Source organism: Aspergillus japonicus (assembly GCF_003184785.1).
Source record: "Aspergillus japonicus CBS 114.51 unplaced genomic scaffold BO86scaffold_90, whole genome shotgun sequence".
Taxonomy (NCBI): domain Eukaryota; kingdom Fungi; phylum Ascomycota; class Eurotiomycetes; order Eurotiales; family Aspergillaceae; genus Aspergillus; species Aspergillus japonicus.
The window spans coordinates 64955-89763 of NW_020291727.1; the positions used below are offsets into that span (position 1 = coordinate 64955).

Here is a 24809-nt window from a genome sequence, read left to right on the forward strand (position 1 = left end):
TTTTTTTTTTTTTTTTTTTTTTTTTTTTTTTTTTTTTTTTTTTTTTTTTTGTGGCGTGGTGAGGTGGAGGGCCAAGGTAACGTACTCATATTCCCCCCCGTGACCGGAAACTCGGTGGGAAAGGTGAAGAAGATCGTGATGACGACCGCCCAGAGGATGCAGACCACGTTGCACAGGTAGCCCAGCGCATGGGGCACCTGGAAGGTCCGGTCCGGCGGGAGGTAATCCGGGCTTCGGCGGCGGGTGAGCAGGAGGGCCGCGGGGATGGCGTAGGAGATTTGGGCGACGACTACGGTTGTGCTTATGAAGGCGTTGAAGGCTTTGTTTCTCGTTAGTTATTGGTGGAGGATTTGTTGGCGGGGAGGCGGGGAAGTCATACCGGTCGTGGAACAGACGTAGACGATGCCTACGAGGAGGACGGCGAGGCCGTCGAGGAGAAGCGAGTAGACGGGCACGCCGAGGGAAGGGTGGATGCTGGCTAGCCGGCGGGAGAAAAAGAGGGCCTCGTCGCGGGCGAAGGACCAGGTGAGGCGCGAGGCGGTCTGGTGGACGGCGTTGAGGGCGACCAGGGAGACGACGAAGAGGGCCGCCATGAAGATCGTGGCGGCCACGGGGGAGTGGGTGGCTTTCTCCCAGATGAAGAAGATGGGGAAGCTGCCATGTCCATGAGATGCTGTTAGTGGGTTGGTTGCTTGCTGTTGGGGCGGGTGGGTTGGGATATCTTTTGTAGGGAGGGAAGCTCACCCCGTGGGACTGTCGAGAGAGGCTTGGATATCGTTATAGCTGTACAAAATGGCAATGGCGAACGGAAACGCCGTGAGTAAGCCCACGAGAACGGTCACAATCACGGCCTTGGGGACGATCCGCTCCGGGTCGAGGCATTCTTCGGCCAGGTGGAGGGTGGCGTCGAGGCCTGAATACATGAACTGCGGCGTCGAGAGGCCGGTGAGGAAGGAGATGCCGTCGGGCCAGCCACCGGATCCATTGACGAATTCCCCCCAGGTATGAGATGAGCTGACGTGGGCTGCTGAGCGGGATGGACAGGTGATGGTGAGGGCAAGGAAGGTGGAGATGGAGAGGAGGACTGTAGCAAAATGGGGATGGTTAAAGTGAGCATCAGGTTGACTTCACCCGTGAAGGAAGCATGCACTTACAGCCCAGGTTATAGATCCACAGGGTCTTGTTGGTCAGGAAGATGTTGTAAGCGACCATGATGCCGTTCAGCAGCTGATACACCAGGAAGTAATGCCAGCTCTTGGTCTCATACTCGGGCTGCCACCGGATGACAATCGCCATGAGCACGTTGGTCGTGGATAGGGCGATGGACGCCCCGAGGGTGATCCATGCAAACAGGGCAGCGATGCCACTGGTGTACGACAGGACCTTGCTCCACCGCTTCGAGGCCAGAATCGAGGTGAAATGATATTGCCCCCCCGCCGTCGGGTAGACGCTCGCCAGCTCGGCCAGGGTGATGCCCGTGCAGAGCATCGCAAAGAAGACGACGATGATGCCATACAGCAGCGAGACAGAGCCTCCCGACTGAATGGCGATGGAGAAACTCGCAGCGATCGCCACCCAGCTGTTGGTGTTGTTGTAGCCCATGGCGATGATGCTGAGGATACTGAAATTCCGCTTCATATGCGCATCCGGCACGCCCGTGATGGCAACCTGGCCCTTGGCCATATCGACCTCGGGATCATAGGAGGCCTCATGGCCGGGCTTGGAGGAAGCACGCTTAGGGTTTTCTGACTCCATTATCGCTCAAGTCTGGTTCTTGCTCGAGAAACGAAATGGAGAGTGCCAAGGGAAGAGCCATTCCATTATATGGCATCTTCCATCCTTTCACAGTACACATGACTTTTGCCTTCATACCTACTTACCTTGGAAGAAAGCCACAACATGATAAGCGAGGTTAGTTTGATAAGATTTCTGGGGTGGGAAGGGTGGGATTCGATGATTCATCAAGACCAGGACTACTTGATAGGGAATGACAGATACTTGTTTACAGTATTTACAGAACCTACAGATAGCCCGGAACCCTTATCGAATTCCGAGCCCATTTATCAAAGCGGGCCCGGGTTTGGCACCAGATTAAGCTTAGAGAGGCCCATTATAGCGGAACTGGGGCGGAATTCTCCATTATCCACCATTTGCCCCAAGATGATCGTCGCCGATAATGCGGGGGAGATGTAGCTAGTGATACTCTTATACTCAAGGCCTGAACCAGAGACCCTTAGCTCATCCCCGTTCCCCACAGCTCACAGGCAGACACATTACTATACTATATATGTAGTCGATTGACGATGGAATCAAACAGCGGTTCCGAGCCGTCTGACGCAGGCTACCGGGAGGTTTCCCTCGGCAATCAGACATCCAGAGTTTATTTCTCCGCAATGCGGGGGAGGCGGAATCGACCTACTCGACGAGGGTCCTCGTATTGAGGAGTCCCAATTAACAAGCAGGAAACAGTCTCACTCAAATCATACTCGTTCATTCGATTGACTTGATATATACTTCCATGCAGCAGATTTCCACCCATCACCTGCGGATAGGATGTAGTGTCTGCCCGCTCCTGAATCCGTCCCGTCCTTAGTTCCGCAGCTCACCAAGTCTAGTCTCCCCTATTCGGAGACTTGCTCATCATTCCGACATACCTGTATGTCCCCTGTATAACGCAATCGCCGCTTCAGTGGCTAGCGCGGTTACATTGTGGAGCCGGTTGGGGTCTGGCGGCCAGCCCTTAGGCGTCGTGCGAGCGATGCAGGCCCTTTCCCTTCGTGAATAGTGCCGCAATGGTTGCCACAAGCCCAAAGCAAGCTGACGCCAAGAAGCACAGACGGATGCCCTGATAGTAGACCAACCGCGCAGCTAGTTGGATGTCCGGTGGAAGGTTATGAATTGCGGAGACCGAATGACGAATCTCCGCGATAATCTAGTGGAATATGACCTCGATCAGCCCTTGCCCCCATGGGTTAGTATGCTCAAAGAAAGGAGAGTTACTTTCCATTTGTCTGGTATTCCACTCAAGGCCTCCCCGAGGCCCGAGCGCAATGTGTTCTGAATAATGGTGGAAGTAATGGCAACTCCCCAAACAGTGCCCATCGACCGAACCAAGTATACGGTGGAAGCTGACACGGCGTGGTCTTACCGCCAGGTCAGCTTAGTAAAACCAGTGCACTGACACGGCAAGGGACTTACCTGCATGATCAAATGCCGCGAGAAAAGTAAATAAGATCCCTGGATAAACAATACCCTGTCCAAGGCTTGCTGGAATCAAGTAAGTGAAGTATTTCCATTCCGAGTCCTGGAAATGCAGGAGCATCACCAATGCGTTGCCGATACACATGAGCAACGACCCAGCTCGAACCAGGTAAGCGAGTTTACCCCAACGAGACATTACAAAGCCGGAGATAATTCCGCCAATTGGGGTAGCGAAAGATGGAATTGCGAGTCTGGCGCCAGCCTTGGCAGGCGACTCCAATAGCACAACTTGGAAGAAAAGGGGTAGTGTGAAAAGAAACTGCCTTCGTTAGTCACAGTTGCGGCACAGTACCTAAACTGGGATCGAGGCTCTTACAGCGTAGGCGGCCATTCCCACGCAGACATTAGCGATCTGGGTGGCCACAGGAAGTACCCCCTGCAGCATCCGTGGTGGGATCAGGGGAACTGCACTCGTTCTTCCTTCGATGAGAATGAAACCGGCGAGGAAAGCCACACTTGCCACCAAAGACATTATCACCCACACGTTGGTCCAAGGAAGCTCATTGCCGCCCAGACTCAGACCTACCAGCTGGGTCGACAGACCTAGTATAAGAGCACATGCCCCAGAGATGTCAACAAGTCGCCAGATGGTGCGAAAGCCGTGTCCTTCCTCAAGGTATTTCGTCGGAGCAGGCAGCTGAAGAACAAGGTGCCCTGTCAGCAATGCTAGAAGACCAACTGGAACCTGTAACAGAAAGCACCATCGCCAGCCGACAGAGTCGACAATGGAGCCTCCTAGGGATGCACCACAAATTGACCCGAAGCCATGCATCACATTCTGAACCGCTTGATACATCCCTCGGCGACGGAAGGGAATCAGATCTGAGTTGATGATAGTGGCTGACTGATGTCAGTAACAGTCCCTCATCAAGTGTCTGGACGCAGCAATCATATTGCCAAACTCACCCATGGTCATCAGGCCTCCTCCTCCGATGCCGGTAAGCGCTCTCATGAGATTCAGGAACACCACATTTTTCGCAATCCCACATCCAAGACAGCCCGCTATAAAAGTGATCGTGGCCGTGAAGAAAGAGACTCGCCGACCGAATATATCCGAAAAGCGACCGTATAATGGCTGGAATGCGGTGCTCGTGATGAGGTAGGAAGTGGTGAGCCACGAGGCGGTGTTGGCGGCATTAAACTCGGAGCTGATGACAGCGTAAGTCGATGCAGTGATGGTACCATCGAAGCCGGAGAGAAAGACGTTTGACATGATTGCTATATTGCGATTAATGGCGTCTTCTATGCTTTTGGTTAACTACTAACCTAGCTGTATCCAGACGAAGCCTGGTGGTGGCTTCCAAGAAGCTTCCGCGTCGGAGCGCAGCAGCGGCTGTTCTTCCTGCGAAGTTGGCAGCGCTGGCTCGACATCAGACAAATGTGCATCGTGAGTAGACATGGTCACTGCTTCGATTTTCCGAGTAAGGGACGCAATTGATTGAGGAATGACTCTTCACATCGGGACGCGTCTGGCTTAAATTTATCAACAGTGCACAAGACCCCCACAGTGGGGAAGTCAGCACGGAATCGTGCTCCACTTTGACACGATCGCCAAGCTTATCTATCGGTCTCTTGCTGAATCTGTATGCTTATCAAGGGCAGGATCTCTAGCAATGTGGCTCAGGGCTGGCATTAGGGGGGATTTCTTTCAGGTTCTGAAGCTGTAACTGTTTCGAGACGCGACGGGAGACTTCTCTGTAGTCGAGTACTTGAGTGAGTCGTTCGCAAGACTCTCGGGTGCAGAGCGATAGGTTCTTCCTTCGACAAAGTGGGATCTTGCCTTGCACTGGGGATATTGAGTCAAGTATAAGGTCATCCAGATTTAATGGTCAGAATCGTTACTCTGGTCTTTCGATCTGCTTGAACCAGTTGTGAGTGCCAAATAGCTAGATCACGGGCTTGCTTCTCGAATTGGCTGGTGAAAAGATGACTTAAACGACCATGGGTCTCGGCGAGAAGTGCTTTCATCGAATGGCTCTCAAGAATGCGCACGTTGTCGCACGTTGTTGGTCGCAGTTTCAACTTCATTCCGGGCTATGGTGGTAGTGATGGTGAGGTCTTGCGAGGCACACTATGAATGGAAACTGGTTGAGCTTACCGGGTATGTACACATCACCTCAGGTGATCCAAGCATGACTGATTCGGAACTTTCCCTTCCCGCGCGGATTGGATCAGATCCGGGGTAGTGACGGGAAGTGGGTGGAGCATACTATAGTTAGTAGGTGCTGCCATACTGCCCTGTATATGCACTGAATTCATATTATCCCCCCTATACTCTCCTCCCCATCCCCATCCCCATCCCCATCCCCATCACACTCCATGGTACCACAGCATCCGCAATTCTCCTTGAGTCTGCAGACTAATCACTGCTATTGTGCACATATGCATATTCTTCGCCGTTCCTCCTGCATTACTTGCCATGCAAAGATCCCAAGCTGACAACCCAGACCCTTCTTGGCGGGGAAACTCTATACGAAGGGCTGGTCCTTTGACTTGCCACTCGCAATTGAAGTACTCGGTCTATACAACGAAAGCCACGCGGGAGACTACGACCAAAGCGGTAAAAGCGCTCAGGCGGGCAAAAGCCTCACCAGTCACTGCGGGTTTGGTTCTGGCACTGATTCGACCATGGCTCGAGGACTCAAGGACTTATAGTGAGGAAACCTAGTAGTGATGGCATCTCCTCGGATGTGGACTCTCCCGTCTTCCGCCTGTGTTGTTTCCTCTGGCTTGGATCCCCATACTTAACTTTCTCAGGTACCCGACATCCATGATCCACATCCTCATCCAACTTTCTCACCTAAGCCCCTACATTTCCTTCGTGTCTATCTCGTTCAAAGGCCAGGACTTCATGTCATGAATCGACCTCGGCTCCAAAGAGCTCTGTAACGACTAGCTCCTGCAGTAATCATGCAACCAGTACCTCCCTCTCCTTTTGGAGCTTCGGCCGTGTCCGCTACCATGGGCGCGGGGATCGAAAGCTCGTTTCACGTCATCGAAACCATCGAAGAGAAAGAAGAGAGCGAGCAGTCCCTCGGTCAGGAGTCGGAAGAGGGTATCACACACAAAGATGAACAGAGGATTGCTTCTCTAGCAAGAAGTCTGTCGCATCTGTCCGAAAAAAGTACCATCGGCGAGGGCACCGATACCTTCTCCAAAGAGCCCAGCGATCCTCAGCTCAACCCCAGCTCCGTCCAATTCAACGCGCGTAAATGGACCAAGAATTTACTGAGTATTACATCCCGCGACCCTGACAGATACCCTCGTCGCACAGCAGGCGTTTCCTTTCGCAATCTTAACGCCTTTGGCTACGGAACTGCGGCGGACTACCAGGCAAATGTCGCGAATATGTGGCTAAAGGCTTTTGGCTGGATGAAGGGCGTACTCGGTCACCGACACAAGGTCAGGATCGATATTCTCCGCAACTTTGAGGGTTTGGTGCGCAGTGGCGAGATGCTCGTCGTGCTTGGCCGCCCTGGAAGGTAAGCTATATCCCTCCCTAGTCGGTGACAATCATGTGTTTGCCCATTTTCCTAGTCTATTGTGCCTGTTGCCGGTCTTTCGACCTAAGACATGCATGCTAGTTTCTTCCAACGCTCACTGATCACTCACCCAGTGGCTGTTCGACGTTCCTCAAGACAATCGCCGGGGAAACACACGGGTTGTGGCTCGAGGAAGGAACCGACATCCAGTATCAAGGCATCTCTTGGGATGAAATGCATAGTCGCTTCCGCGGAGAGGTGATCTACCAGGCCGAAACGGAGACACATTTCCCGCAACTTACTGTGGGCGATACGTTGCATTTCGCGGCCCATGCTCGAGCACCATCCAATCGTTTCCCGGGCGTTACACGTGAACAATATGCTACCCACATGCGAGACGTAGTTATGGCGATGCTGGGGTTGAGCCACACAGTGAACACGCAGATTGGGAACGAGTACATCCGAGGCGTATCGGGAGGAGAAAGAAAACGAGTCAGCATAGCTGAGACAATGCTGTGTGGCAGCCCGTTACAATGCTGGGACAATAGTACGCGAGGCTTAGACTCCTCTACAGCTCTGGAATTCGTTCGACGACTGCGGGTCTCTACAGACTACACCGGATCAACAGCCATCGTGGCTATCTACCAGGCTAGTCAGGCTATCTATGACATCTTCGACAAGGTGACCGTCCTATATGAAGGTCGCCAAATATACTTCGGCCACGCAGATGACGCTAAGCGGTTCTTTGTCGAGATGGGGTTTGATTGCCCCGAAAGACAGACCACAGCAGACTTTCTTACCTCGCTAACCAGTTCCACGGAGCGAAAAGCTCGCGAAGGGTTTGAGCACCTGGTTCCTCGGACACCCGACGAATTTGCGTCTCGTTGGAAAGAGAGTGCGGATAGAAAGCAACTCCTTGCGGATATCGAGACTTTTCAGGCTGAATATCCTTTGGAAGGAGACAAATACGAAGAGTTCTCGCGATCTCGCGCGGCCGAGAAGGCAAAAGGAACGAGGGCCAAGTCACCTTACACGCTGTCTTACCCCATGCAGATTCGCCTGTGCCTTCGACGAGGAATGCAGCGTCTGAGGGGAGACATGACCATGACTCTTACCTCAGTCATTGGAAACAGCATCATGGCCTTGGTTGTTGCTAGTGTATTCTACAATCTGGACACCACTACCAATAGCTTTTTCCAGCGAGGCGCCCTCCTGTTCTTTGCCATCCTTCTCAACGCGTTTGCAAGTGCCTTAGAGATTCTGACTCTATGGCAACAGCGACCGATTGTGGAGAAACATGACAAATATGCACTCTACCACCCGTCTGCGGAAGCAATCAGCTCCATGATAGTAGACTTGCCGTCGAAACTCATAGTGTCGGTGGTGTTCAACATAATCCTCTACTTCATGTCTAACCTGCGCCGTACGGCGGGTCATTTCTTTGTGTTCTACCTCTTCTCCGTCACTGTAACGCTCACCATGTCGAACATCTTCCGCTTTACTGGCGCCGTCTCGCGGTCTATGGCCCAAGCGATGGTCCCATCGTCCATATTCATGATGATCCTTGTCATCTACACAGGCTTCACGATTCCAGTGCGAGACATGCATCCTTGGTTCCGGTGGTTGAACTACCTAAACCCGATTGGCGTACGTCTACCCTAATCCGGGATTTTAGGCATTCCACTAACAAAGCAACAGTATGCCTTCGAAAGCTTGATGATCAACGAATTCAGTGACCGCCAATTTCCCTGCGCATTGTATGTCCCTTCTTACAGTGATGCGCCCATGAGCTCCAAGATCTGTAGCGCCAACGGCGCAATTGCGGGACAAGACTTCGTCGATGGGGACAGATTCATCAATGTTACTTACCAGTACTATCGCTCGCACCTGTGGCGCAACTACGGCATTATCTGGGCGTTTCTCCTGTTTTCCCTAGCCTGCTACGTCGTCAGCAGCGAGCTGGTCCGCGCCAAGCCCTCCAAAGGCGAGATCCTCGTTTTCCCGCGAGGGAAGATGCCCGCGTTCATCAAGAAGAAACAGCCGGGCATCAGCAGCGACCTAGAGAGCCCCGCGCCAATGGCCGAAGAAAATAGGGTAGCCGCAGAAGAGGATCACGATCCGGACCAACATACGGCAGCGATCGTTAAACAAACCTCAATCTTCCAGTGGCAAGATGTCTGTTACAACATCAAGATCAAGGGCCAAAACCGCACCATTCTCGACCACGTCGACGGATGGGTTCAACCCGGAACGCTGACAGCGCTAATGGGCGTGACGGGTGCTGGGAAGACCTCTTTGCTAGACGTGCTGGCAAACCGCGTGACTATGGGTGTCGTGACGGGCGAGATGCTGGTCGACGGGCGCATGCGCAATAATTCCTTCTCTCGCAAGACAGGCTATGTCCAACAGCAGGACTTGCACCTGGAGACGAGTACCGTACGCGAGGCCTTGATCTTCAGCGCCATGCTGCGCCAACCGGCCAGTATTCCGCGTACGGAGAAGATCGCCTACGTTGAGGAGGTGATCAAGATGCTCAATATGGAAGCATATGCTGAAGCAGTTGTGGGCGTCCTAGGCGAAGGTTTGAACGTCGAGCAGCGCAAACGATTGACTATTGGGGTGGAGATTGCCGCGAAACCAGACCTCCTTCTCTTCTTCGACGAACCCACTTCAGGTCTTGACAGTCAGACGGCATGGTCTATTTGTTCCTTGATGCGTAAGCTAGCAGATCACGGCCAAGCGATTTTGTGTACAATTCACCAGCCGTCGGCGATCCTCATGCAAGAGTTCGATCGACTCCTCTTCCTGGCGAAAGGAGGACGGACCGTCTACTTTGGCGAGCTGGGTCCGAACATGGAAACCCTCATCAAGTACTTTGAAGACAAAGGGTCCGCAAAGTGTCCACCCAACGCGAACCCCGCCGAGTGGATGCTCGAGGTGATCGGAGCCGCACCAGGGTCCCATGCCGATAAAGACTGGGGTGACGTCTGGAATCAAAGCCCCGAGCGCACGCAGGTGCGTCACGAACTTGCACAGATGAAGGCGGAGCTTCTGCAGCGGCCACCCCCTCCGCAAGTGACTGGATACGGGGAGTTCGCAATGCCGATCTGGGCGCAGTTCGTCCTGTGTCTGAAGCGCATGTTCCAGCAATACTGGCGCAGCCCGTCGTACATCTACTCCAAGGCCGCCATGTGCATTATACCTGTACGTGTCGTTCTTCCTCTGTTTCTACACTGACTGATTGGACTCATCACTGACCACGATCGATACAGCCCCTCTTCATCGGGTTCACCTTCTGGCGCGAGCCGACCAGTATCCAGGGCATGCAGAACGAGATGTTCGCCATCTTCATGCTCCTGGTGATCTTCCCCAATCTCGTGCAGCAGATGATGCCATACTTCGTGAGCCAGCGGTCGTTGTACGAGGTGCGCGAGCGGCCGTCCAAGGCCTACTCGTGGAAAGCGTTTATGCTCGCCAGCATCCTCGTCGAGCTCCCCTGGAACATCCTCATGGCCGTGCCCGCCTACTTCTCGTGGTACTATCCGATCGGGTTCTACCGTCACCTCCCTGCAGGCGCGGTGACCGACCGCGGGGGCACCATGTTCCTGCTGATCCTAGTCTTCATGATGTTCACTTCCACCTTCAGCTCCATGGTGATCGCGGGGATTGAGCAGCCCGAGACCGGCAGCAACGTCGCCCAGCTGTTATTCTCCTTCTGTTTGATCTTCAACGGGTGAGTCTACTCCTCAAACCACTTCACATCTGGAACGGCATCAGCATCAGTCCCACCAACACCAAACTAACGCACTCATCAGCGTCCTCGCCTCCCCAACCGCGCTCCCCCGGTTCTGGATCTTCATGTACCGCGTCTCCCCCTTCACCTACCTCGTCTCCGCGATTCTGAGCGTTGGCCTCGCCGGCGCCGAGGTCAACTGCTCCGAGATCGAGCTCCTCCACATCCCGCCGCCCGCCAACCAGACCTGCGCCGACTACCTCTCGCCCTGGGTCAAGGCCGCCCAGGCCCGCCTCCTCAACCCATCCGACACGACCACCTGCCGCGTCTGCGCCTACTCGACGACCGACCAGTTCCTCGCCACGCTGAGCATGTCGTTCGCCGACCGCTGGCGCAACATCGGGTTGCTGTTCGTGTACGTAGTGTTCAATGCGGCCGCCGCGGTGTTCCTGTACTGGCTGGTGCGGGTGCCGAAGCGGTGGGGCAAGAAGGTCAAGCAGGAGTGATTCGTCTTGTTGCTTGTTGCTGAGAGATGAGTGTGTTTTGGTCATGGTTTGGAATTTTGCTCGGTTGTTGGGGTTTCTTCTCGGTCTTGGTGAGGATCGGGCTGTGGCTGTAACTGTGGCTATACTGTATGTGCTATTGTAGTGTGGGTGCGTTAGCTAGAGTCTTGCTACGTTTTCGCTCTTAGGAGATAGAAACAACTCGTCTCTTTGTTTTTCCCGGAAGTATAAGTGTCCGTGTATGTAAATGGCAGTGTCAGTCAGTGCGGTTCAAGGTTGTGGTGTGGACCTTCCAACTGTGACCTGTCTCTTCCACGGACGGGAGAGCGGTAGCAGTGGGGCCAGTCCCTCGTAACTGTTAACTGTATCTTATCTGGGCTGGGGTTTGAATGCAGGCAGTGGTTCCCCGTTGAGGTCGGCGACATACATCGTACGGTACAATACAATACATATCTATACTAGAGCGTAGCAAGTTCAGGTCCGTGGGCACAGAACAGCGGAGATTTAGTTCTATTGATTGTCCCAACACAGGATCCTAGAACGGGCGTCGTATCGCAGCAAGCAGGCAAGCAAGCAAGCAATGGTCAGCAGTCATTTGGTGACACAGAAAATGATGTCAATTCAAAGAGGCGAGGAAATTAAGAGGGCTGCTCGAGATCCTGCACCCCCCCCAGATATGATTCGCATGAGACGCGCGTTTGTCGCGGGCGTCCCCTTCGGAAACTGTCTCGCCCGGAACGTTCAGCTGGGGATCAACGATAATGATGATAGATAGTCACGATAAGGTACGGAGTTAACGGGAGTGGGGAGAAAATGATGTAATTACACGAACAAACCAATGGGATGCGAGCCACGGAAAGCAAAATGCCTCCGATGGGAAGAAAGAACCTTTTCATATAGACTAAGTATGAGTATCGACGGAGTAGCTGAGCTGCGGCAACTGACAGGCAGGAAGTGTGAGTCAGTTTAGCTGCATTGGTGGAGTCACTGGGGCTGCACCGCTTCTTTTCCACTTTCCGAACCACATCTTACCGCCGTGAACAGGGAAGAAAGCCGGATTTCTTCCGAAACTTCCTTGAGCCCTACGGGCTACGTATTGCAGTGACAGGATAAAGAAGCGGTGGGCGATGTCGTACCGCGACAGAAAAGCGCCTTGCCAGATCCCTGTGTGTACTCATACAAGCGGTCGGACGCATACCCAACACAGCCAACGGCTCAGCCACCGATGAACGCCTCAGGGTATCGACCGGTATCTCGAAATGAGAACGTACGAATGAATATTCAGCCATCGGTCGCGAAACCTTCGTCTTCTGATAGCCGTCAATCTGACCTTTCCCTTTATGGTGTGAATAGTCGAGCTCAGGTCGATCCTCAACACCCCGTTAGTTGGTTTCATAACAGAGATACCGATCTAACGAATCGCTGCATAGCGCGGGTGTTGTCGCGTGGTCCATCGGAACAAATTTGGCCCCCAAAATGAAAATAGGACGAAGTGGAGAGCAACCGCTGCTTCAAGCATATCGACTGTTCAACTACACTGGTAAAAGGGGGAAAGAAATGTGGACCCTTTGCCATGCCAAAGGGATGATATCAGGAATCCTTGGCGAATTGCGATAATAACGATAATAATTAATCCGTACATCTCAAGAGGATGACCAAGGTGCTAACGGAAGAGACACGATCCGTGAGCCTGTCAGACGTTTAGCGGGTAACGGTACGCCTGGAGAATGAGGTCGGAGCGTCATTATTTCCAGGTGGGACATGCATGCCAAAAGCGTATCAAAAGACAGCGTGGCGCGGGTTGATGCGGTGCGTGCCTCGCCGACAGGGTCAAATCGCGCCCGGGGAAAAGCCAACAGGTGCGCAAAAAGGCAACCAGTCATAGTCACCCAGCTGAATGAAGTGATGATCGCTGTGGGTTTTTACCTGTTCGAGACCCCCTGCATGAGCGATACCGAATGAGAGCTGGTGGAGACCCACTTGTTCAATGACTCGTTATTGAAGGTTGTGGTTGGTGCGGAGGCGATAAGTCAACGCTGGCAGATGGGCCCAGGGTGGCTCCGTACGGTAGGTTTGGCCCCCGACAAGTCAAGTTAAACCCTGTTGGTATGGGTTTGCCCAGCTAATGCAGGATTAGCGCAACACTGCCTATCGATTAATTGAGGCTGAATGGCAGGCACTCTGGGGGAGACTCGTCGGGCACAGAAGGAGCAAACCCCCAAATCCAATCAATCAGAGGAAACTTGGAATGTGCACGCATGAAACCTGGGCTGTGCGAGCCACGAGGGATTGGAATGCTTCCTTCTGAACAGTAAATTTAGATGATAACACCTGTTTGCTCTATTCCCGAGACTTCTCAGGCAAAGATGCGCGCGATAATCCCAACAACCCTTTCCGAAATTGAGGCTAGGGTAGCCCATCCGGGGGTTCGCTCACCACGAGAGACAGCGATCCAGTCGCCGTCTGACAGGGGGTACCCTTCATAGCGTGACTGAACGGAGCATTAGTGTCGAGAGAAGTATATTGGGAAATGAAAACACGAAAATCCACCAGACCGCCAGAGGAAAGGGGGGGTGTGGAGGAAATGAAAATGGATCGTCCAGATGTCCAGAAGCCCGGGCTAGATGCCGCTGCAGGGGTTTCCTGCTTTGGGTCTCTCAAGATGCAATCCCGCAAGCAATTTCGACGAATAATCGCCCAGCCCATTGAGCCTATGCGGCTCAACAATGGCCTTGACTCTGGGCTCTTTTCGGGCTACAGTGCCCCATTTCCCGTAACGCCCGTTCCAAGTGAGTTCATAGCCATGTGGTCGTCCAGCTGAAGATAAATGCCCCTGGCTGCCGCGACACATGGAGCCAAACATTTTCTTTCCGACTGTGTTGTGGTTCCGTGTACAGACAATCTCATAGTTCGAAGCGAGTTCTTGCTTGCTTCTTCATTTCCATATCATGGACCGTTTCTCAGCCTTCTCCGATGTTCCCCAACTAGCATCCGGGGTTAGTGTTCCCCAGGATTATGAACTGTACCCTTGCAAGTATGAGTCGTCGTATACGGACCCCACGATGAGCCAACATCCTTCAGGCCTTCAACCTCATCTCACCCCGGAAGCTATCCCTATGAAAGGCCTCTATCCCACATCCAACATGTCCTGGACGAGCATGGGAGATGATATCGACACTCTCACAACAGGGTTCTCGTCCCCCTGGAGCAGCGAGCCCACCTCTTCGCCGGCGCTGGGAAGTCCCAAGTGTAACGACTCAAACTGGATAAATATGGGGTGTTACATGTCTCCCCCTTATACCTGTGACGATGTCATGATACCATCTGCATATGAGCCGTGCGCTTCGCCCGCTTCTGTCGATTGCCTGGTGGCGCCTTCTCAAATCTACCCAGAGCCAGAGTCCATGGTGAAGATTGAGCCCGAAGTACTCATTCCAAGCACGCATGCCACCTTTCCGTATCAAGGAGTTTTCTCGAACTGTGAGACCAATTTCATGACCGGGATGTCGATCTGCGCTCAGCCGGTCAAGAAGGAGCGCGCCGCTTCTGACTCGCCAAAGTTCCAAGCCAAGTCACGAAAAACATCAAAAGCCAGCAAAAGTCGCATCACTAAACAGACGCGGAAGTCGTCCAGCAATACAAGCACCACTGCAAGCGCCCGTGCTGGCTCACGGGTAACGGCGAAGAAGAATACTCCACCACCCAGTCGAGTATACACCTGCAGCTTCTCACACTATGGCTGCCCCAGCACATTCGTGTCGAAGAACGAGTGGAAGCGACATGTGATCTCTCAGCACATTCAATTGGGATTTTTCCGATGCGATGTGGGGCGTTGTAGCTTGGACAACCTGAGCAAAGAGAGAAACCTCAGCTCACCGCACGAGCCCCTCGCCTACAACGAATCTCACCTGGTCAATGACTTCAACCGCAAAGACCTCTTCACGCAGCACCAGCGTCGCATGCATGCTCCCTGGGTGTGCCGGAACCGGAAGTCGCCCGAGACCGAAGAAGAGCGGGAGGCGTTTGAGCAGAGCCTGGAGGCTGTGCGGGCACGATGTTGGCACGAACAACGCAAGCCCCCTCTTCACAGCCAGTGCGGCTTCTGTGGACAGGAATTTGTTGGTGCACATAGTTGGAATGACCGAATGGAGCACGTTGGTCGCCACTATGAAAAGGACAACCTCGAGCAGGAAAGCGAGGACTTGTTGTTGCGGCAGTGGGCTATGGAGGAGGGAATCATCCGGGAAGTGGACGGAGAGTTGAAGTTGGCTGTCTTCTGTGACAAGTAACTGCTGCTTCCCCTTTGAGATGAACTCTCCTGCCATTCCAACTGTTCCCTCCACTTCTCCCATGCCTCAGGCTGTTGCACATTTATCTGTTTAATCTATGGCCATTTCCCCTTTTCTTGATGACGACATTTGATGATCTGATATCCTGTATTTCACATCTTTGGTTTAGAGGAGTATATGGTGTTTCCTTTACTGTCTGTCTGTGCTATCACGCTGTCTATCAATACCCAATACCCACTCTTGGAGCGAGAAGGAAAGAGATATATTCACATATCAATTGATACATCATACATATTGAACTTCATTTCCCGTTTAAGTCATCCATACCTATCATAGGTATTTGCCAATAGAGGAGACTCGACCCACCACCAACTAACCTAGCACAATCTGTTCAGCCAGTCCAGTTCAGCCCCAGACTAAACCCAGCATGGTCTGATCGTCCAGGCGCCCAAACGACACCGGTTTCCACGTGGCGACCGGTTTCTAGAGCAAGACTTCCCGCGGCGGGTCCCTGAGTTTGGCCCCCGAATTGATTCCATCCGCTTGTACTCTCTTCATAAAACGCAGACTGTCCGTGCGGCTGACAGGGTGAAGAACGCGGGTTGGCTTATCGCCGGGCCTACGGAATGTGCCCACGTGTTGGTGGCCGTTATTCTGGTCGTTGGTTTGAATTCCAGGTCTTCTAGAATATGGGTTTCCAGTGGATCCTGGTATTTTCCCGTACACTAGCGGCCTCGACATAGGGGCATGTTGCACTCAATCGTCGCCTGGATGCTTTGAAAACGAAACCTGGTACCTTGAGTGGATGGATGTTCGTCATGCTGCCAAGGAGCTCTCCGATTGTTTCTGTTGGCTTTCGCCTAAAAGGAGAATAGCTATGTGCTAAATGTAATTGTAGAGGTGCGGCAAATTGACTTTAAAATGGCCAGGCAACTTATCCGTGGTACAGAATAGGCATTTTGGTATTGGTTTCGTCTCGGAACTATGCGATTCCACGTCAGCCAGTCCACTGTCTAATCTTACCTCAACGCGACAAAAAGGAATTCGTCAAACTCACATTAGAGCACTAACCTTCGTTAGAGAAAGTCTCTCCCCGGAAAGCTGTGCAGCTCTCAACCCAAGGTCAAAGACTCTGGAGCTTTTACACAGCAGCATTGATACTCCGAAGTAGATGATCCCCGCTATAGATGGATCGGCAGTCATGTGTTCAGTATCCCCCGCCGTGACATCAACAGGTTGAACAACAGTACTACCACCCAAGACGAATGCTTACCACACACTATTGCCAATGTACCTTCTGCCATTTTAAAACATCCTGAATATCTCGACGCTTCATATTCAGGTCACGCTAGCCCAAAATGACCCCGTACCCCTTCAACCACACTCTACCACGTCACCCCTCACCTAGCAAGCACAGCACAACCGCAACAGCCTCACGATCAGCAACAGATCCCCGAACCAAACCTCAAACCCTCACCTACACTCTTCAGAATGTCCGCGGCCGCCTGCCCAGTCCACAGGCCTCGCACCTTCGCACCCTCTTCCAAACCTCCCACCGCGACCCAAACACCATCCTCGCATTTCCGTGCACCTACGACGGGCTCTCCTCGCGCCTCGTCGCCGAGTCCGGCTTCCCACTCATCTTCCTCTCCGGCTTTGCCGTCTCCAGCGCCCACGGCCTGCCGGACACCGGCTACATCGCCATGGAAGACATGTGCCACAAGATCCAAGAGACCGCCCGCATCGTCACCGACCTCCCCATCATGGTCGACGGGGACACGGGCTACGGCAGTCCCATGAACGTCAAACGAACGGTCGAGTGCTTCGCCGCCGCCGGAGCTGCAGGCGTCATGATCGAGGATCAGACCTGGCCGAAACGTGCGTCCCCTGCTCAACAATCCCTAGCCCCTTCCCAGCCTCCTCCCAGCTCACCCTAACAAACCCTCTCTAATCCACCAAACTAACGACCCTGCGATATCAAAAGGCTGCGGCCACACGAAAGGCAAATCCGTGGTCCCACGGGGCGAAGCCTACGCGCGCATCCAAGCCGCCGTCGACGCGCGCAACCAGGGCCGCGACATCTTCATCCTGGCGCGGACCGACGCCCTCATCCACGGGTGGGACGAAGCGATGGCCCGGGCGAGGGAGTTCATTGCGATCGGCGCGGACGCCATCTTCGTCGAGGCGCTGCCCGACCGCGAGGCCATGCGCCGCTGCGTGGCGGAGCTGGACGTGCCCATGCTGGCGAACATCATCGAGGGCGGCAAGACGGAGAACCTTTCAGCCGCGGAGCTGGCGGGCCTGGGGTTCGCGGCCGTCGCGTACCCCTGGACATTGGTGGCGGCCCGGCTGAAGAGTACGCGCGAGGCGCTGGAGGGCCTGAAACGGAGTTTTACGGTCGGCGCGCCGCCGCAGCTTCTGCGGTATGAGGAGGTTTGTGCGGGCGTCGGGTTTGAGGAATATTGGGTGAGTGGTCTTTCTTTTTTTTTTTTTACCTTTCTTCAGAGAGATATTGGCAGAAAGTTTTTGCTGGGTGGTAGACTGACGCTTTTATCGGCTTAGGATGCGGAGACGCGGTATGAGTTCAACAATGAGGGGCTGGTCCATCCTCGAGGGGAGGAGTAATGTGTACGCTACTGCAAACTGTCGCTACGATGTGAAACGAAAAGGCAGAGTCAAGCTATAGACTCGTTCTACAGGCCGCACAGCCGTTCGGCAACTTGCCTTTACTTTGCACTGCCACAACGTATGAGTCTTCCGGCGTAAGGCGATCATCACATCCTCGAGCCGAAGTGGATCTGTATGCAGCGGTGGGATACCTCGGCGATAAGATCTCGGGTTTGCTTACCTTAGATAGTACCGAACTCCGACACTCTCGGACGAAGACCTCATCTTAGTACTAGACTCCATGCAATGATATCCACCACAAAGGCTTCCAGCATGAGCGTGACGAATGATCCAGTGTTCTCCATACGGAATTGTGTCTATAGCCATTCAAAAGCGTCAAAGAAGATGCCTCTCGGAGATAGAAAGACGTTCGTCATAGGGTGGACCACTTACCTCAGAACCGAGGATGGCAGGTGAAAGTCACCGCCGCCTGCATTTGCAGATCGTTCAGCAGCCGTGTATAAAAGCTTCATGCCCACAATAGACACGGCCATCTCCAGCCTACAAGACACTGCCTCTACGAGAAAACCCCAAGCTCTCTATTTTTGACTCGACACCAACCATTTATACCCCAAGCACCTATTCAGAACCAATCCATACACATTAATCCCACCAACATGCCTCCGCACGTAAGTCCTCAACCCACCCGTCCACGTGGACCCTACAGAACCTCCTCAGAAAATCTAACCTCTTCCCAATGAAAGAACCCCGAAGCTGCTGCCCAAGCCGCGCACGCCCACATCTTCAGCCAACCCAGCACCGAGCCCTACCGCAACAACCCATGGGCGCTGTACCGCGCCCTCGACGAATACAGCCAGACGCGACACCTGATGAACTTCAAGGAAACCAAGCTCCGCGTCGCGCAGCAGCACCTCGAGTCCATGCAGCCCAAACCCAAGACCGTCATCGAGTTCGGGACTTACATCGGCTGCTCCGCCATCGCGTGGGCGGCCATCCTGCGCGATCTGCACGGGCCGTCCGCGGACAACGACATCCACATCTACACCTTCGAGGTGAGCGAGTCCATCGCCCAGGTGGCGCGGGACTTCATCGAGCTCGCGGGCCTGCAGGAGGTCGTGCACGTCCTGGTGGGACCGGCGTCGGAGTCTCTGCGTGGGTTGGTCGAGCAGGGCAAGATCACCCCCGGCGGCGTCGACATGGCGTTCTTCGATCACTGGGAGAAGTTCTATCTCTCGGACCTGCAGCTGTCTGAGGAGCTGGCGCTGTTCCATGTCGGGTCGAAGGTCATTGCGGACAATACGGATATTCCCGGCGCGCCGGATTATCTGGAGTATGTGAGGGCGGGGGGCAAGGGAGGGGAGGGTGAGGTAAGATATACGACTCGGTCGTTTGAGACGGAGCATAGGGTGCAGGGACGGCCGGTAAGTTCTTTCTCTCTTGCTCTGATGCTGATGATATCGGGGTATATTGTGGAGACTCTGTCTTTGCTGACTTCTTGCTCAATGTAGAATATTGTGGAAGTGACAGACGTCGTGGCTGTCCGGTCATGATGCCGCATGTGATTCAATTCTCAAGCGGGAGTTCTTTATGATTAGACGCAGTACATCACGTTGACATGTATGACAATTCAGCTTTTTATTCAATGAACCATATCCTTGACCATTGTACCTTCCCAGAGGACTGGCTATGTGCGCCATGTAAGTTTGTAGACTTGTAAACTTCATGCAGGGCTTAGGTAAGTCCCAGGACATGCATGAGATGGGGGCAAGTGCGGAGAAAACAGCGGGCTATTTAAAGGTCCACCCAAAGGACCTTCCCATCGAAAGCGGTGAGGAAGACCGACGCAGTGTAAGACACCGCGGCCAACAACACCTCCGCAATAATCACCGGGTATAATGATCAGAACAACAAACGATTTGATATGAAATCACGGCAAAATAAGATCACACGTCCTCTACACCTCGATTGCCAATAATTGACGAGAAAGCGTCTGTGATGTCGTATGACCACAGACCCTGAAACCACTTCAAAGGACAAGATCGTCCGATACTACTCCCACGACTGACATAGCTTCATTCCCCCCCCCCCCCCATCACCATGTACGTCGCAACCAGAACCCCAAACTCCCAACTCCCTTTTCTCCCTCCCCACCAAAAAACACAAAAAGAAAACATCTAACCCAAAACAAATAGGACGGTCTTCTCCCTAATCATCATCAACAAAGCCGGAGGTTTAATCTACCAGCGCGAATTCCAACCGGGCCTCCGCAAGCTCTCGACAAACGACTACCTCGTTCTCGCCGGAACCTTTCACGGGTATGTGGACCTTGATACAAACGCCTTCGCTCCAGAGAGAGACGAATGCATCGCACACTAGGACAATACGATACTAACTATGCACCACTCATGCCAACAACAGCGTCCACGCCATCACCCGCACCATCACCCCCAAACTCCCCCTCCTCACCCCAACCGCAACAGCCTCCACCCCGACCAGCGCCTCCTCCAACCTCGCCTCCCCCTCGGGCACCTCCACCCCGATCCCGCCCACGACGACGACGACGACGACGACAACGACAACAACGACATCCGTCGCCGCGACCACATACACATACCCGATCCCCGGCGTCCCCGCGACGGGGCTGGAGTCCCTCGAGACGGACAAGTTCCGGCTGACGTGCTTCCAGACGCTGACGGGCACCAAGTTCCTCCTCTTCACGGACCCGCACATGGCCAACATCGAGGTGGTGATGAAGAAGATCTACGAGTTCTACGCCGACTTCGTCATGAAGAATCCCTTCTATCAGTTGGAGATGCCGGTGCGGTGCGAGGCGTTTGATCGGAACTTGAACGGGTGGTTGCGCGGGAGGACGTGAGGGGTTTCTTTACTTCCCTTGTTGTGTTATGACATGGACAAGCGGAAAAGATTGGATTCCTTGTTGTTGGCGTGGTCCAATGTTGAATTTGGGGCGACGGGCACTCTTAATGATTGTACTGGTGTATCATGTTTCTTTTACTTTTCTTCTTTCGCGGGAGGCGTTCGTCCATCAATTCTTTTTTCTTTTTCTTTCTTTATATATGCGTCGCGGTTCTCTCCGGCATAGAACTACGATCATGATGATATAGAATTCCCATAGAGATACCGCAAGCCTTTCTCAAAAGCGTTGTCGTGTGGGAGGGGGTCAACTCTAGAACCCACGTTCTACAATTACAACCAAACAGAAAAACCAGAGAAAACTTTAACGCAAGTACACATCAGAAGGAACGCCGGGTATGCATCAGAGATTGAAGAAGAAAAAAGGAGGTCATCCACGAGGAATCATTTCAAATTTCCTCGCACATTAAGCGGTGTCCATCTTGTCACCGTCATCCTTCTTATCTTTGCTTCCGCTACCCTCACCACCCTCCTCGGGGATACCCTCCAGGTTGGCTTTGCGCTCTTGTTCCTCCCGATCCCGCTTCTCCTTCTCTTGTCGGTTCTTCTCCTCCTCGAGCGACAGACGCAGGGCAAAGGCCAGCTCGGGATCGTTCTCCGCCGCATCTTCGAAGTTGAAGCCGCCGTCGCCGCCGTCCGGACCGGCGCCACCGGCGCCGCTGCCGTCACCGCCCAAGATCGGCGTGGCCTGGAGCTCTTCGCTCAGCAGGTTGTCGCCGGGCGGGATGATGGCCAGGTGGGAGCCGTCGCCACCCTTAACGTTCTCGACGAACGCCTCGAGCTTCTTGGTCTGGTCGGATTCGAGGTCTCCGAAGGCGATCACGTCGATGGACACGTTATTCTTCTTCATCTTCTTGGCGAGCTTCACGAGCGTCTTCTCGTCTTCTTCAATGGGCGAGCAGGAGAATACGATGATGCGCTGTCTCTGGGACTTCTCGGAGCGGTGCTTGAGGGCGAGCTATAGTTTGGCCGTCTGGTTAGCTGGTTTTGAATACTCATCTTGGGCGTGGGAGGTTGTAAGCAAACATACACCGGCCACTTGTATGCTGGAGCTAAGGTGGGCAGTGCCACCGATCTTCGTGCGGTGCAGACCAGCCAGGATACCACCGAAGTCGGTGGTGAATGTCGACAGGACTTCGGGGCCCTTTCCTCCCATGCTCATCAGACCGACGGCGGATTGGGGGTGTACGCGCATCTTGGTCGTGTGAATGACGCTGACAGCGTCGATCTGTGCTTGCCATCGGGTCGAACTGGCAGCTCAGCTGTCAGCGGTCGGAACGAGAGAAGGTTCGATGGCTCTTGGTGAGACTTCGCTGTACTTACGTATAATCCCCGTTACGGCTGCTTTCGCTGTTGTCCACACTGCATGGGTTGTTAGCCAGGGTGCACGAAGCTTGAGATGAGGGAGGGGGAGGGAACAGAGGAACGGACATGATCATGGTAGCTTCCATCTTGGCGAAGGTTAGGCGTTGCTAGGAACGACGGAAGTGATCGATATATGTGTCAGTAGGTGAAGTGTTAAGGCGCTGTAAATGCCGGAAATAGAAATATTTCTGAGTAGATGGAGAGGAAGTGACAGGAGAGGGTGGATGAAGATGGAGATGATGGAGATGGAAGAGAGTGAGAGCTGCGGTAATGGAGAGGTACGGGACGGGGACTGACTGCAAGATGTCACACCCTCTCCCGATCGGAGCTAACCACGAATTAAGTCAGCACTTCAATCAAGGTTGTTTATCCTCTCCTCTCACACACTCTCCCGCCCGCCAACTCTTCCGCTTTCCTCCCTCCCTTCAATCCAGACGCAGTTCTCGACTCAATCATCCTTCTGGTCTCGTTCCAGCCTTTTAAATTCTGCATCGGATATCCTGCACGTCTACAGACCAGCGATCGCTAGCGACCTAGTTCAAGCCCAATGGCGTCCCTTGCCTCCAAACGCAAGTCCCCCGAGGACGCGTCCCACAACGAGGAAGCCTTTACACCCACCAACAGCCCGCCTAAGAAGAAGCTTCGGATTACACGCAACCAGAAACAGGCTCTCATTGACAACCTCCAGCTCGAAAGTACGCTCCCGAAGACAGCGCAATCTTCATCCCTCAATTCTGGTACTAACCGCCGTCCCAGTCACCGAACGCGCCCGCAAACTCCGTGCCCAGTACGCTCTCCAAGCCAACGACCTACGCGCCCGGATCGAGCGACGCATCAACCGAATCCCCATCGCACTCCGCAGAGCCAACATGGGCGAACTACTCGAGAAGCACATGAGAGCACAGCAAGAGAACACATCCCCCCGCAAGCTGCTGCTTAGCCCAGCCAAAGCATCCCGGAATTTCGCAGCCATCTCCGCTAGCCCCAAGTTGCGCAAAGCGACGACTGCAAGTCCCAGCTCCCGCAGGGTACGCAAACAAAGGTACGGCGTAAGAAGATATATCCTCTCTGAGTCGTCCCCGCGGTGGTAACTTGACATCGTGATCGTTCAATCCACTGATCCTGTTTCCCCCCAAACCAGCCACGAAGGCATCTATTCCGATAAAGAGAACGCGCCCGCCCCGGGCGGGGAGTCGCTCGACGTGCTCAAGAACCCCAAACGCCGCGCCAAGCCCGGTGCAGCAGCGGGAACCTCGCGGGTGGTGTCCCAGGAGATGCGGGGCGCCAACGACTACCGGATTCTGTCGCCGAAGACCTCGAACTCGCGGACATACCCCCAGTCCCCTCTACGCGTCGCCTCGCCCGAGAAATCCACCCACCACCCCCACCACACATCGTCCTTCCTCTCCCGGCCCATGTCCCCGCTCAAGCCCTCCAGCCCGCTCAAGGGCACCTCCGCCAGCATGCCCGGCCTGCGGTCCGTTCGCGGCACCAACGCGCCCTCGACATCCGTCGTCAGGCCCTCGTCCCAAGCAGCCACCAGACGCCCGGCAAGCCGCGCCGCAACCACGACCAGCAAGACCCTACGCTCGCCCTTACCGCGGCCCGCGACGCGCCAGGTAGTCGACCGCCGGGACAGTGTCTCCTCGTCCGCCTCCTCCGGTACCACCGTGGCGGTCAAGCCAACCCGGACCCTCACGGGCAGCAAGAAGACCGCCGGGAGTGCCACGGCGTCCGCGCCTGCCTACTCCGCTGCCAGGAAGAACGCGGGCGGCCGCACCCAAACCGCCGCGGCCGCCGCTGCCAAACGCAACGCCGCATCAGGAACCACGACCAAGCGAGCCACCACCCCGGCCGGCGGTGAAGCTGCCCCCGCAGCCGGTCGCAGGGTTCTGCGCAAGCGGGCCTGATAGGGATCTAACTACCTATCTTTGTTCTTACGACTTTAGTCATTTTGATACCTCTTATTGTTGCTTTGTGTATGATTGGAGTTCCACGTGGTGTTCTGCTTGATACCGGGGGGTGTGCGATTTGAGAGTTAATTTAGGTATCGAAGGAGTATTTGGGGCTTGGAGTGAATTATTCGGAGTTTTTATATCGACTGCAGATTTTGTCGTTGTTCTTTTGGCCCATTGCATCAAAATCATCGTCGAGAGACATTGCCAGGTGTCATGTTTCTCCTTGTTGAGTTATGAATGTGTTTACATAAATTCAGCATGCATTTCCTGTTGAGTAACCTCTTATGGGAGCATCAAAACCGCTTCCAGCATTGACCACTAAGTATCATACTTTCACGCGGTCAAGCCTATAAAGTGGCAGGTACTATGATAATGTCTTTCATTCATAGTCGCTAGTAAATTACACCTCTTTTTTTTATGAGGGCAGGCGGGGGCTGAATGAGAAAAAAGGGGGAAATAAGAGGGAAAAGGAGAATAGAAAGACATCACAAGGATGCTGAAGAGAAGAAGAAAAAGAAAAGGAACACAAACAAGTCGGGATATCAGCTGGGGTTAGGTCGTATGGTTTTGGAATGGGAGAAAGTGGAATAGAATGGAGATAGGAGAGAAGGGATGGAGAAAGTAGAAAAGGTAGAAGAAAAAAAGGAGAAAAGAAA

General features: G+C 53.8%; 9 protein-coding genes across 9 annotated transcripts in view; 6 read left to right on the forward strand and 3 right to left on the reverse strand.

The window, feature by feature from the left end:
• BO86DRAFT_442976 (putative choline transport protein) overlaps positions 1–1755 on the reverse strand; it is a gene marked incomplete at both ends in the record, with an annotated part of 2012 nt that extends 257 nt beyond the window's left edge. Inside the window, 4 exons of the mRNA XM_025676336.1 lie at positions 86–319; positions 380–654; positions 745–1084; positions 1155–1755. Of these exons, the coding sequence (XP_025522646.1) occupies positions 86–319; positions 380–654; positions 745–1084; positions 1155–1755 (1450 nt within the window). The remainder of the gene's footprint in view (positions 1–85; positions 320–379; positions 655–744; positions 1085–1154) is intronic.
• Positions 1756–2740: 985 nt separating this feature from the next.
• On the reverse strand, positions 2741–4660 carry BO86DRAFT_324882 (MDR family MFS transporter; the record flags this gene model as incomplete). Its single annotated transcript, XM_025668501.1, has 6 exons — positions 2741–2932; positions 3001–3143; positions 3199–3520; positions 3578–4101; positions 4168–4479; positions 4528–4660. 6 exons carry the CDS (start codon positions 4658–4660, stop codon positions 2741–2743), a joined length of 1626 nt encoding a protein of 541 aa, XP_025522647.1.
• Positions 4661–6050: 1390 nt separating this feature from the next.
• Positions 6051–11111, forward strand: BO86DRAFT_246077 (pleiotropic drug resistance family ABC transporter). Its single transcript, XM_025667131.1, has 5 exons — positions 6051–6743; positions 6878–8390; positions 8442–9947; positions 10016–10476; positions 10559–11111. The coding sequence occupies exons 1-5, from the start codon at positions 6172–6174 to the stop codon at positions 10980–10982; spliced, it is 4476 nt and encodes a 1491-aa protein (XP_025522648.1). The 5' UTR covers positions 6051–6171; the 3' UTR covers positions 10983–11111.
• Positions 11112–13792: 2681 nt separating this feature from the next.
• On the forward strand, positions 13793–15551 carry BO86DRAFT_393215 (putative C2H2 finger domain protein). The gene has a single exon (XM_025672968.1). It carries the CDS (start codon positions 13928–13930, stop codon positions 15266–15268), a length of 1341 nt encoding a protein of 446 aa, XP_025522649.1. The 5' UTR covers positions 13793–13927; the 3' UTR covers positions 15269–15551.
• Positions 15552–16626: 1075 nt separating this feature from the next.
• Positions 16627–17893, forward strand: BO86DRAFT_324911 (isocitrate lyase/PEP mutase family protein; the record flags this gene model as incomplete). Its single annotated transcript, XM_025668504.1, has 3 exons — positions 16627–17146; positions 17253–17734; positions 17831–17893. 3 exons carry the CDS (start codon positions 16627–16629, stop codon positions 17891–17893), a joined length of 1065 nt encoding a protein of 354 aa, XP_025522650.1.
• Positions 17894–18654: 761 nt separating this feature from the next.
• BO86DRAFT_324898 (putative O-methyltransferase) lies at positions 18655–19446 on the forward strand (the record flags this gene model as incomplete). The annotated part of the gene is made up of 2 exons (XM_025668502.1): positions 18655–19317; positions 19405–19446. Coding segments are annotated over 2 exons (705 nt in total), but the record flags the coding sequence as incomplete, so codon positions are not given.
• A 541-nt stretch (positions 19447–19987) lies between these two features.
• BO86DRAFT_372197 (trafficking protein particle complex subunit 4) lies at positions 19988–21041 on the forward strand. The gene is made up of 3 exons (XM_025670339.1): positions 19988–19995; positions 20089–20211; positions 20315–21041. Coding segments are annotated over exons 1-3 (582 nt in total). The 5' UTR covers positions 19988–19993; the 3' UTR covers positions 20772–21041.
• BO86DRAFT_393218 (proteasome regulatory particle base subunit RPN10) lies at positions 20958–22456 on the reverse strand. The gene is made up of 4 exons (XM_025672969.1): positions 22262–22456; positions 22154–22192; positions 21861–22080; positions 20958–21788 (listed from the first exon to the last, which is right to left on the reverse strand). The coding sequence occupies exons 1-4, from the start codon at positions 22279–22281 to the stop codon at positions 21237–21239; spliced, it is 831 nt and encodes a 276-aa protein (XP_025522653.1). The 5' UTR covers positions 22282–22456; the 3' UTR covers positions 20958–21236.
• A 136-nt stretch (positions 22457–22592) lies between these two features.
• Positions 22593–24344, forward strand: BO86DRAFT_348801 (uncharacterized protein). The gene is made up of 3 exons (XM_025669330.1): positions 22593–22890; positions 22952–23237; positions 23337–24344. The coding sequence occupies exons 1-3, from the start codon at positions 22743–22745 to the stop codon at positions 24103–24105; spliced, it is 1203 nt and encodes a 400-aa protein (XP_025522654.1). The 5' UTR covers positions 22593–22742; the 3' UTR covers positions 24106–24344.
• Positions 24345–24809: the final 465 nt, after the last annotated feature.